At 42.4% G+C, this 13,335-nt stretch overlaps 1 protein-coding gene across 1 annotated transcript in view; it reads left to right on the forward strand.

Annotated features, from left to right (window-relative positions):
• The first annotated feature begins 457 nt into the window (after positions 1–457).
• Positions 458–13,335, forward strand: part of LOC311051111 (zinc finger FYVE domain-containing protein 1) — a 29,415-nt gene continuing 16,537 nt past the window's right edge. Inside the window, exons 1-2 of the mRNA XM_084065511.1 lie at positions 458–771; positions 12,034–12,315. Of these exons, the coding sequence (XP_083921637.1) occupies positions 649–771; positions 12,034–12,315 (405 nt within the window). The 5' untranslated portion in view covers positions 458–648. The remainder of the gene's footprint in view (positions 772–12,033; positions 12,316–13,335) is intronic.

Below are 13,335 nucleotides of genomic sequence, written 5' to 3' on the forward strand. Positions count from 1 at the left end.
CGAAGGAACCGCCGGTTTCGGGCTAAGCAAAATGTCAGTCAGAAAAAAAAAAAAAAGATCTGACTAATAAAAAAAGATTGTATTGTGGTATTGTGGTATTGTAGCCTACTGATTTGTGTCTATTATTATTAAAAAATAAAAATATATTGTCTCAAAAGTTACAGTCAGAAATTACTAATAAATAATATGAATATATAAAAGATTTTGTCTAATTATTGAACATTTTTAAATCATTTTATTTTATTTTTTTGTACAGAATTGTTTCAATTATTATAATTGTAATAGTTATTATTATCATTATTATTATTACATTTAAAATACGTCGTTTCCGTGACAACAAACTTAAGTAGCCAATGGCAGCGTGGCGTAAAGAAAGGCCTTCCTCAGGGGCAATGGGATCTCTACGCTGTGTCGTGTGTGTGTGTTGTGACTGGTGGTGGGGTGACATGACAGTCAGACAGACAGACAGAAGTGGGTGAACTTTCGCTTTAGTCTGCTTCTCTGACTCCCTCCCTCCCTCCTCCCCTCCCTGCCTGCCTGTCTGTCTGTCCCTATACCTCTATGGTCTGTCCTCTCAGAATCAGAAACATGTCGTGTTGAACAACAACAACAACAACAACAACAACAACAACAACAACAGACAGATCCATGTCCGAGACACTGATGAGAGAAATGGACATGAACGCGTCGCTGTGTCTCGGCAACAAGCCGGGGGGCGACGGGCGGACAGACCGCAGCTTCCTGTTGGTGGACGAACAAGAAAACCTGCAGGTGAAACTCATTTATAGCTAAACTCTTTAAGCTAGCTGCGGTGGGTAAGCGTTAGAAGGAGTTCTCATTGACACCATGTTACTTTCGAGCCGTTGCCTGAACAAACACCCCCGGTAGAGCAGGCTGGGCAGCCTCTCGTCTTTAGTAAAAAATACGCTTTCGCTACTCACCAAAACAAATGGGGTTTTAAGATGGTGAAAGCCTACTTTCGTCAGTGGGGTCACTCGGAGCCCCCCACCTCACGTCTAAAATACACCTTTTGGACCAGAAAATAAAATATTTCACCGTAAGGAGTTGCTCCACTGCGCACACTACAGATCTGGTCAATGGAATGTTTCTATCGACCACATCTGTAGGGGGCGCAGCGGAGCAACGAAAACGTTTTTCCTTCCGGTGAAATATTTTATTTTCTGGTCCAAAAAAAGTGTATTTTAGACGGGGTGGGGGAGGGGCTCCGAGTGACCCCGCAAAGGAAAGTAGGGTTTCAACATCTTAAACTCGTCCGTGTTTTGGTGAGTAGCGAAAAGTGTATTTTGTATTTTCACTAGAGACGAGAGGCTGCTCTGCCGCGGGTGTGCGGGCAACTCCTTCTAACGCTATGGACCAGAGCTAGCCATGGTTCACATGATGGTGCCGAGTCCCCCTGGTTTATAGCGGTGTTCGATTTTTTTTTACATTGCCAACTCTCACATGTACATAAACGTTCATATTTCAAATATAAAGTGCTTACCCCCGAGCCACGGATGTTACAAGGCGACCCGGACCGTGATAAGTACCCGTATCTCCCGTATTGTTCAATAAAAAGCATTTTAATCCGACCGCCAGCCATTTTCTCCAAATTTTCTCCGATACTTTCAACCATGCGACACTAATGGTTGGGAGGTGTATTGCACTCTGATACATTACAAAAAAGAAAAAAGAAAATGGCTGGCGATGGGATTAAAATGCTTTTTATTGAACAATACGGGAGACACGGGTACTTATCGCGGTCCGGGTCGCCTTGTAACATCCGTGGTTCGGGGGTAAGCACTTTATATTTGAAATCTGAACGTTTATGTACATGTGAGAGTTGGCAATGTAAACAAATCGAACACCGCTATAAACCAGGGGGACTCGGCACCATGACTGTCAGTCATGTTTCAGGACTAGACCAGAGCTAGCGCTACCGCCCGAAAACAGCAGATCTAGATCGGCTGTTTTTGCTGACCGCCTGGGGGGGTGGCGGGGGGAGAGACTCAAAACAAAGTCCACATTAAGATTTAAAAGGCCACGCTTGTTATTATGTTTTATTATGACAGTTGCGTTGTTGGTAATTATAGCAAGTGCAATACATGACTGCGCCGTTATTTTAAAAGTTTTAACGATTGAACGTCATTTTAACGATAATAACCGAGCTATAATGATGATAAATGACAGGAATACTAAATGATGTTAGCCAATAGCTGTTAGCAGCAGCAGTTGATGACTTCCTGTATGGGTGATGCTGCCCACCATGATACTGCAACAATAATAACAACAACAATAAATGATATAGGTTTTATTTTATTATTACTGCCTGTTAGCTACGTTTTGTCTTTGCCTGGGTAATGTGCAAAGGTAGAGTGTTTTGGCCGGTGGTGGAAAAAAAGTACTCACATTTGTTGTTACTTAAGTAAAGGTATTAATATGTAGAAATACATACAATCTGTGGAAAATAGCAGATTAATGATGCAACGCATAGTGAGCTTGTAGATCGGCTATTTACAAATGGCAATAATAATCTAAATCTACAAGTAACTCAAGTTTTCAAATAATTCTAGTGGAGTAAAAGTATAATATTTCTCTCTGAGGTGTAGTGGAGTAAAAGTATAGAAAATTGGAAATACGTAAAGTAAAAGTACCTCAAAATTGTACTTAGGTACAGTACTTATATTGAAAGACACTTTGGGAAATCCCCTTGTGAGCCATATGACTCATGAGTCATAACTGCATGGACAGATAGAACTAGGACAGGAGCCAACACTGGTACAATAAAAGTGGTACAAACACACATAATCCTTGTGGATACTGTAGCAACGAGTGTGTTTAGCCTAGATAACTAATGAATGCAACCCAACTGCCTCTGATTGAAGCAGTGCCATGTCCTCTCCTATAGGTTTTTATCACAATATTTGAGTTGAAATATATCACTATTCCATATCATTCAACGTATTTTGAGGGCATAACATTGTTTAATGAGATAAACATCGATATCATGGCTGAAAACAGTATTTGCAGTTGTAGTAACTGATGATGATATAGTAATACCCAAAAGGAAAGTTTACACTATCAGCACAGAAAGGTTCCAATATAGACATTAAAAAGACAAAACACATCCTTTGTGCTATCCTGTGTTTTAACATGGTTCTCACCCCCCCCCCCCCCCCCCTGGAGTGGGTGGATAATGAGAAGGGGGCAGGATTATCCCCCCCAAGTCCCCTCTTGACATAATGGGGAGAAAAATCTGAATGGCTTGTTGAATCACATACTGCCATGCCTGCTTATATAAGCGACTTTGGGCTGTTTTTTCTGTAAAGTTGCTTGTAAATCTAGTTTTAGGTTGCGTTTTTTTGGGCCCGCTTCCTGGTGTTAGCGGAGCAGCTAAGTGCTACGATCTTTCAATTTATGATAAAAGCGTGAAAATTGGCGTGAGCAGTCTCCATGGGTCACTTGACAAGAATATTGTCTGAGCCATTTGTAATTTCAAGATGGCGGCCATTTTTCAAGATGGCCGACACCTTAGTGGGCAGTTAAGTGATATGATGGTTTATTTGGTGATACAAGCATGAAAATTGGTATGAGCAGTCTCTGTGGGTCACTTGACAATAGGCCACCCACAGCTATTTGAAATTTCAAGATGGCGGCCATTTTTCAAGATGGCAAACACTTTAGTGGAGCAATTAAGTTATATAATGGTTTATTTGGTGATACAAGCATGAACATTGGCATGAGCAGTCTCTCTGGGTCACTTGACAATAGGCCACCCACAGCTACTTCAAATTTCAAGATGGCGGCCATTTTTCAAGATGGCCAACACTTTAGGGGAGCAATTAAGTTATATAATGGTTTATTTGGTGATACAAGCATTACATTTGCCATGAGCAGTCTCTAAGGGTTGCTTGACAAGAAAACACTCCCAGCCACTTGAAATTTCTATTTTCAAGATGGTCACCCCCTGGATCCTCAAAAGACATTTTCTCATAGAAATGTACGGGTTTTTTTTTCATTAAGGACGATTATTATTATTATTATTATGCTAAAACAGTTGTGTTGATTTGTTGATCATAGATAGATTAGATAAGAGTGAATATCTGCACTACCAGGGCACACTGGTGATATATCACTGCTGTTAAACCTCAGAGTGGGGTTCAATGTCAGCTAATTGAAAGTTAGTATCCCAAATGCTGTCTAATTTACCCCAAAACAGTTAGATAGCCGCACCTGAATTGACAGGTTGTGCCAGCGCGGGAGAGCCTAGCCAAGGTTAATGGGGTTTTAATTAACCGGATGGTGTACAGATCACATGGGATTTAAATGGCATTGGATGAACGATCGGACTAAGTGTTGGGTTAAGGCACAAACTTAGTTGTATCCCATACATCAAAGTGCTTGGTAAAAGGTGGTAAAAGGATAAACCCTCTGCCTCTGCCTATGCTGCAGACATGGCAGAAGCCATCATAACAGTTGTGAAAACTAACTGGGACAGATGTTTCATTTGTCAGCAGGTCACCAAGGAAAAACTCATTCAGCCAAGTTTATTCAACAGAGAGCACGATCGTACTGGTCATGATACCATTGCAAGAAATGTTCCATTATTTCATAAGATCAATGCTCTGCCTATCTTACTTAGTCCAACCCGACTAGATGAAGGTGATGGCATAGAAAGCACATTGACAAGAAACAGAGCAACATATCATTCAAGCTGTTCAACAACACAGAGCTGGAAAGGGCCCAAAAGAGAGCATCTACATCTGCTGAAGACACTGAAGATACCAAAGATATCCATGTCAAGAGACTAAGAAGATCTAATGTATGACCGGTCCAGTGATGTCACAACTGTGAACGAGGCCAGGCTTGATCTCTTTGCCAGAAAGCAAAGACGATATGACTTGATCCTGCCAACTCAAGCAGCACTCAAAGAGCATGCCAAACGTGCTTCTTATGAGGCTGGATACGTGTGGGGACAGGCATTGAAGCGACCTCCACAAATGCCGAGCCCATCTGACTGGGGATGGGTGGAACAGGACGAGAAGTGGAAAGTCTTCTGGACTCCACTTCCACCTATTGCGGAGAGTTGTTGGGAGTTGACCAATTGTGGGTGCACCAAGGCATGTACTGGAAGGTGTAAGTGCTTCAGATATGGACCCAGTTTCACATGCCTATGTAATTGCCCCTGCTAGAACCTATATTTGCATGTTTATTTTGCCAGAGTTATTCCCCGTTGTCCTCTGTGTTTTCAAGGGTAGGCCTATGGCTCGGCTTCCCCTCGCCACATCGGCGCATCATGTTTTACTTTGTATCTAGTCTATTACTGTGTAATTTTCAGTTGTTACTTTGTAACATTGCTTCCACTACCTTCCACTGCCATATCTAACAGTGAAGCACATTTTCAGTTTAGTTCCTTAGTATAGTTTGTCATGGTTCCGTGGCTATTGCCATTCAGTGTTAGCCATTGCTCATAATTTTGGAGCACTGTCCGTTCAGCACCACAACTGTGCTTATCAGCACCACAACTGTGTTAATTTATTCATCTTATTTTTTGTTTCCCCACCCCTTAGTATCTATTTGACACATGTAATGGCTGTTAGTTTAAAAAAAAAAAGATATATATTATCCTCCCTTGTGACTGTTACCTTGTCGTGGTAAGGGAGCTTGTGCAAGCCTACCTCAGTGAACACTGAGAGCTATGCCGGTGGGAGGCAACTCCTGACAGGTTTTACCAAACTGGACAGCTTGTGGGCGAGGAGTCAGACAAAACACAGTCAAACAACCTCTCTTGACAGAGCTTTTTGAGGAACCCAATACATTTCTATGAGAAAAGGTATCATTTAAGGATCCACATGGCGCACGGCAGACATCTTGAAATTTCAAGTGGCTGTGGGCGGTTTCTTGTCAAATGACCTTTTGAGACGGCTCATGGCAATTTTCATGCTTGTATCACCAACTAAATGATTTCTTAAGCTTACTGCTCCACTAAGGTGGTGGCCATCTTGAAAAATGGCCGCCATTTTGAAATTTCAAGTAGCTGTGGGTGACTTATTGTCAAATGACCCACAGAGACTGCTCATGGCAATTTTCATACTTGTATCACCAAATGAACCATTATATAACTTAAATGCTCCACTAAAGTGTCGGCCATCTTGAAAAATGGCCACCATCTTGAAATTTCAAGTAGCTGTGGGTGGCTTATTGTCAAGTGACCCACAGAGACTGCTCATGCCAATTTTCATGCTTGTATCACCAAATAAACCATCATATCACTTAACTGCCCACTAAGGTATCGGCCATCTTGAAAAATGGCCGCCATCTTGAAATTACAAATGGCTCAGACAATATTCTTGTCAAGTGACCCATGGAGACTGCTCATGCCAATTTTCACGCTTTTATCATCAACTGAAAGATTCTGCCAGAAAAAAAGCATTTAGCCGCTCCACTATGTTGTTTAAATCAGTGGTTGTAAAAAATATTTTGTGCCAGGGACCCCCACACAAGATTTGTGTTGTTAAAATGTTTCAAAAACATTCCACTTTTACAATTTCAATATAGGTGTAAAGTGGTTAAATTGTATGCTATATATTAACACATTTAGCTAGGGCATGTGTATGTGATCATGTGGACTATACGCTTATTTTGGGCTTGTTTTAGTAGACCTGTATGTTGTTTCTGTCACAAAACCTGGCAACACTGGAGATTAATCTGAATGGCTTGTTTTCTGACCTCAGAAAACCTAGGCAGCCGCTGGCACAAGGTTAACTTATTTTACAGTTTTTGTGTTAATAGGCACACCAGAGACCCATAAGTGTGTGCGCAAGGCCCTCAAGCAGTTGAAGTGTTTTTTCCCGGGGACCGCGTACTCTGTGTGTGTGTGCGTGTGCGTGAGAGAGGCGACAGGCCATTAGTGTCTGTTATTCATAAGCCTGTTTGCCTGATGGAGCCTGCTAGTCCTGGCGTTTATGCTGTGGTATCACAATGCCAGACAGTAGCAGCTGAAACAGTCCGTGGTCGGGGTGAGTCGGGTCCTTTCATAAATCCTACAGGTTTAGTGACACACCATCCTAGATGGAGGGAAGCCCACGTCCACTGATGGGCTGTCCATACCTCCCTCTGCGTTTTTATTTTCACTCAAGTTTTCATAGCTTTCCGTCATCTGCTGCAGCAGACGTGCTGTGCAGACAAGGAAGGGGCAAAGACTCCATCCGTGCTTCTGAGTAGCTCTCTTGTTGGCGAAGAAAGAGAACAATGTGAGCATACAGTTCCAAAAATAGGGCACGTAACATAATGTGATTTGGAAATGATTGAGTTACAGGCAAAATGATACTGAACAAACAAACAAGTTGTTTGTAAGACGACTTGCATGAAAGATGTTGCGACAAAGACAGGCGACGCTAGAAATGTATTCAATCTGAAGATAAAACACGTTATCAACGTAAGTGCGATGAATGTATCAAGTTGACCCATTTAAACCGGGAACGCATCTGTGTAACCACTTTATCCATATTGTATACTTTGGCTGTTCAAAAATAGCAGATCTAAAAATTGTAGATCTGCTATTTTTGAACATTTATATTTTATATATTTTTTTTATTTTTATTTAAAGGGAACATTTGTAACTCAAATATTTGCTTCTGGGAGTCCCTGAAACTAAATATTTTGAGATGGGGGTCCGTGGCCAAATACATATAATTTTGGGGGTCCTTGACATGAAAAAGTTTGACAACCACTGATATAGAAAGAAACATACGTTTTTCAAAGAACTGTAGGATTTAGAAGACATTTGTAGAATACCCAGAAGCAAAGATGTGAGTTACAAATGTTTGCTTTAAGAATATATATATATTCAAAGCTCTTAAAGGCGCTATGAGCTTGTATACTGCATCTGCTATTTTTTAATAGCCAAAGAAATCTAAGAATTACACAGATTCTTTCCTGTTCCTAATGGGTTACAGAGTCGTGACTCCCTTTGACTCCTGTAAGAGTCACCACTGCCAAATGTCTGAAACTTTCTTCCTCTCCCCCTCCATCTCTCACATCTGTCCTACACCCCCCATCTTTCTGTCCCTCTCTCTCTCTCTCTCTCTCTCTCACACACACACACACACACACACACACACACACACACACACACACACACACACACACACACACACACACACACACACACACACACACACACACACACACACACACACACACACACACACACACCCCTCTTTCTCTCCCCTCCCTCTCACTCTCCCCCTCACACACACCCCTCCTCCCCCGTCTCTTCCTCTCTCTCACACACACACACACACCCTCTTTCATAGCAAAATGGTGTTAAGCTTGATATTGTGTGCTAATTCAATCTGAATACTATTCATATTCATATGTTGTAAAATCTTATATTTTTGCCAACACTAATTCCCCTCACATCAATTGTCTTGAGACTGAAGAAAACACAGCAGTGGTAGAAAGAGGAAGAAGTATCACAGTACTTTGTATTGTCCACCTTAAATGTTCCTTTTTAACGACTGTTTTGTCCAAAACAGAAGGGTTTTATGGTGGAAGGGTTCTTAGCTTTTTGCCTTTAATGAGATCAAATTAACAGGCGAGTTATTCATGTTGTTTTAACAAAGCAGAAGGCAGAAGGTAACAACCAGTTAGTGTACTACTGCAAATGTGATGTCCTGTGACTCTGTCCTCCACTTGCCCGTTGCCCTTTCTTCCCTGTCCATTTCCGCTGTGTTGTACTGTAAAACAGATAATACCATTCCAAGATAATCTTAAAGGGTCTGTATCTAACTTCCCTTGGAGTGTCCGGGTACCCCAGTCAGTCCTTTGAAAGTCTGCAAGGTTCTGGGTTCAATGTCGGGCACTCAGCATAATGAGTAGCACAGCTAAACTAACTGAAGACATCACTCTCCGCTGCGCCCCCTACAGATCTGGTCAATAGAACAATTCCATTGAGAGCTTGATGGTTGGTGTGGTGCTCCACCACAGCAACCAGTCTCCCAGTGGTGAGGGGTTTAGCATTGCATGGATTAAAGTTCTCAGTCGCCACGGCTGTTTTCAGTCATTTGCATTCCACTTAAAGGACGACTTCACCGCTTTTCAACCTATCTTCATATAATAGGTCCTCACTAATGCTCATGATAAAATTATACCATTTTTTTATACTTGGTCTCTGTCTCATAGCAGGGCTGTGGACTGTCCAGAAACCCGTCTACCAGTGACATCATCGTTAGGCAGGATTTTTTCCCCCAAAAAGATTACATTTTTTTAATTCCGATTTTTATTAAGGCGAGAACAATGGGATCTATTATTGCATTGAAACTTTCCAGGAATACAAAGCCTGCAGTTTCTATTAGCTTGGATTCCCCATCGATGATGTCACTGGGTTTCTGAACTGTCTAAAGCCCTCCTCTGAGACACAGACTGATTAGAAAAAAATTGTACCATTTTATCATGAGCATTAGTGAGGACCTATTATATGAAGATATGTTGAAAAGTGGTGAAGTCATCCTTTAATGTTCTTCTATGGAAGCATGTTGTGCAGCGAAAATAGCCTGTCTACTACCTCTCAATGCATCTATTTTTGGTTATTATTTTAAGATTAGAGCATTTGAAGTGATCAAACTAACAATATGTTCAGAAGCCTCTTTCGTAAAATCTTAATGGTCTCGGATATTTCATATAAAAGCAAAGGTTAGGGACAAGTCGAAATTTAGGAAATGGGGGGTATGGAGGAAAATAGGGGAGGGTCATGCCATTTTAAATTTAGTCCGAGGGAGGGTCAACTAATTTTACTTTGAGTCCAAGGGAGGGTCATGCATTTTTAAATTAATAAAATAGTCCGGGTTTTTATATATATATTTTACTACAGTTTTTCTGAATTCAGGAGAACTGTGATCAACACAACATCATCTACCCCTCCGTTTTTTCCCCCAATGGTACTTCCCAAAAGGTGCCCTCTCCAGACCATGAATGCAGCATTTATTATGGTGAAAAACGCAAATGCCCTCCTCCAAGGCAGCATTCAAGGCTAAGAACATTGCCCTTACTCTCTAAACGCGCATCTCCAGTAAAGCTATTTTCGGTACGCGATACAGCGCACAACGAAGTGTCCAATCGAAACCCTGCCGGGCGCACGCACTCACATGTACATTGTCCATTATACAACAGGTAGTTCCGACCAAGCAATCTGATTGGCTGAAATAGCTATCTAGCCGTGCTTCAAACCAGCATCATAGCACGGGCCTAATCACATTAATAAATCACTCCGCACTGAGTCCGCACCTGATTAGACCATATATCGCACAGCTGTGCTGTGAAGTCACGCTGTCCCACGGTAGGAAAACAAACAGACCCACCGCCGCCACTGGAGAACAAACAGCTATGCAAAATGGACTATGTTGTTAATTTTTACTTATTTGGTGGACTTACGGTTGATCAATGGTTAGAAGGTTATAAATATCCTCCTGTATAAAGTAAAACTACTCCCATTTCGTTAACAGTCCAGTGTATGTTATACTTTATCGTATAAAGGTATCGCACGGCAAAAATAGCCGATCTACAAGTTCACAACGCGTCGCGCGTTGTCAGCTTGTAGATCAGTTATTTTGGCCACGTGACACGGTCGTACGACGGAGCATATAGCCTACTGGAATTCATTCCACTGCGCAAGCATTGATAGCTCAGCTGTGTTGATGAGACGGTGCCTCAAACTCAAAGCGCTGCTACAGGGACTATTTAATGTCTCTCAGTCAAAAACTCTTCTCTTTACAGGGAAAAGGACAATAGCGAAACATTTTTATGATTAATTGCCGCACAATATGAATACATTTGGATGTGTTTTGTTGGTAACTGTTGTATAATCGCAATATTACACTCGAGGGTGTGCTTTACCTTACATTATTGGCACTTCAGTGATGCGCGCGGAACTCGGCTTCGCCTCGTTCCTGACCGCATCACTGGCGTGCCAATAATGACGGTAAAGCACACCCTCTCGTGTAATATTGCTTAATTCAACAAGAGCAGCAGACGCACACAGAGAAGCGCAGACACTAGTGATCCGTCTTAATTTGAGACAGATAGCCTACAGTAGGTATTTGTGGACGAAAAATAATTATACTGTTCATATCCTCTCTCTCTCTCGCTCTTTATCTAATATAGCCTTAGATAAAAACTCTCGTAGATGTATTTTATCGATTTTAACATGTTTTATCTCTACGAGAGTCTTATCTACCAACCACCCCCCAGAGTGCTGTGAAATGTCAGCTTCAAAGCCTGTACTTCTCCAAACATGTACAAATGCGAAAGCGGGTAAGCACCTTACATTTAGCATTTGTACATGTTTGGAGAAGTACGGGCTTTGAAGCTGACATTTTGGCGCCAGCAATAGGTGCCCTTTTGAAATTCCAGCCCCTGCCTCCAAATCTCTCTGCATGTCTCTGTACACATCACATGTGCAGATTGTGCACTCCAGGCACCTGCCTCTCATTATACCGCGCTTGTCTTTCATACTTGTTTTTAATACAGCAAGTGTTCTCTATTGATGATGCGCAGTGTTGCTATGCTCATTTGGGAAGTGCTTACACTGTATTTTAATGATGTGACGCGCACGTCGCTTAACACCTAGGCTATATACACTATAGGTCACACAATGGACAATTGATATGCATGTAGGCTAATTCCTATGTTAATGTACCTGGCGTGAGTCGGGAGCCTTTGTAAACTTTGTTGAAGTGTGAATTTAAAGTAGTTTTAAATCTATGCGTGTGCCTGCGCGTGCTCCTGGTCAAATAGGCCGTCTAGTGAGCATTGCACCCTGATGATGCGTCGCGAGCAGCGCTGCTTTGAAGAACATAGTCACTTCCATGCCCAGACGGGGGCCAGTCGTGAGCTTTTATTTTGCTTTAATCCATGGCATGCACATTGTGAAGGGGATTGACCCTCGGCTGATGCCAACAATAAGCCCACTCCGTTCTTACTTATTAACTTCCCTCCTGTCACCCTGTTGCCCTACCCCCCCCCCCCCCCCCCCAGGTGCGTGATGAAGCCGAGTTCCTGCAGGGGCTGGGCTGCGGCCAGGTGGCGGGGGTCAAGGTCCTGTCCATCTTCGGCAACACCGGAGACGGCAAGTCCCACACCCTCAACCACATCCTGTTTGGAGGGCAGAGCGTCTTCTACACCTCCAAGTCTCCCAACTCCTGCACCGTGGGCGTCTGGGCCGCGTACGACCCCACCCTCAACCTGGTCGCCCTGGATACCGAAGGCCTGTTGGGGGCCGCAGCCAATCAGAACCAGAGGATGAGGTTGTTGCTAAAGGTAATGATAATGCCCAGCGGTGGACAGTAGAGCCCTGCATTGGGACTGGGCCCAACTAGGGCTGTCATTACAAATTCAAGTTGACGATTAATTGTCACACAAATGATTGCGATTAACGATTTAATTGTGTTTGTGACGTTTAAAGGTAGGGTAAGTGATATGCTTTGGTTAAAATAAGTGTTAAATAGCTCTATATTCAGTTAGTACTCATTGCTATAGAGTGTTTGTTCAGTATAAGGAGTCTCCTTGTCTCTCCAGCTCTTTATTAACTCATTCCCTGCCAGACTTATTTCTGGCTGTGTTTGCCCACTGCCAGCGATTTAGTGTTTTTTATAAAATTGTTTAAAAATTCACAATTTTTTTTTTCATTATGATCACAAGTCCAGTCGTTTCTAAACACACAGGCGAGTCGTGCACGGCGCTCAGACAACAAACATTACGGTCGAGGCGGAGCCCTTCTCCTCCAGCCCAGCGTTAAACACCATGCATGGCCATCAGAACGGAAAACTCACTTTCTTTTTTCACCTCGCCACAGACCTCGCTAAATCCCTTATGATCGCGTGTTCAACTGTTTGTAGACACACAGGGTAGTTGTGTGAGTGGCCCAGAGAAGAAATTTTCAATCGGCGACATTCCATTTTGCAGCAGTAGCAGTTTCAAAACAGCGACGCGAAACAGTGTTCCTCGACGGAGAAATGCAAAGCCGAGATAATGGCGTTTGAAAGCGGAACATAAACAGGAAGTGGGCGGGAGCGAAAATCTTTGATATGACGTATTTCCGTATCCGGGTGTGCTACAATGAAATGCTTCCCTTCGAGAGATGAAGGACGGTGAGATCTTGTTTTAAAAAATGATTAATCAAAATTACGTTTTTTACGTCAGTGGCAGATTTGGTAATTGGAAAAAATTACGTTTTTTACGTCAGAGGCAGTGGATGAGTTAAACAAAAAATGCATTTTCGTTTCAGTTTCATTTCCAATTTTATCCAATCAGGATAGAGAACTCAATCAGGATATAGAT

This window comes from Gymnoscopelus microlampas (genome assembly GCF_963454915.1).
Source record: "Gymnoscopelus microlampas genome assembly, chromosome: 8".
Lineage (NCBI taxonomy): Eukaryota > Metazoa > Chordata > Actinopteri > Myctophiformes > Myctophidae > Gymnoscopelus > Gymnoscopelus microlampas.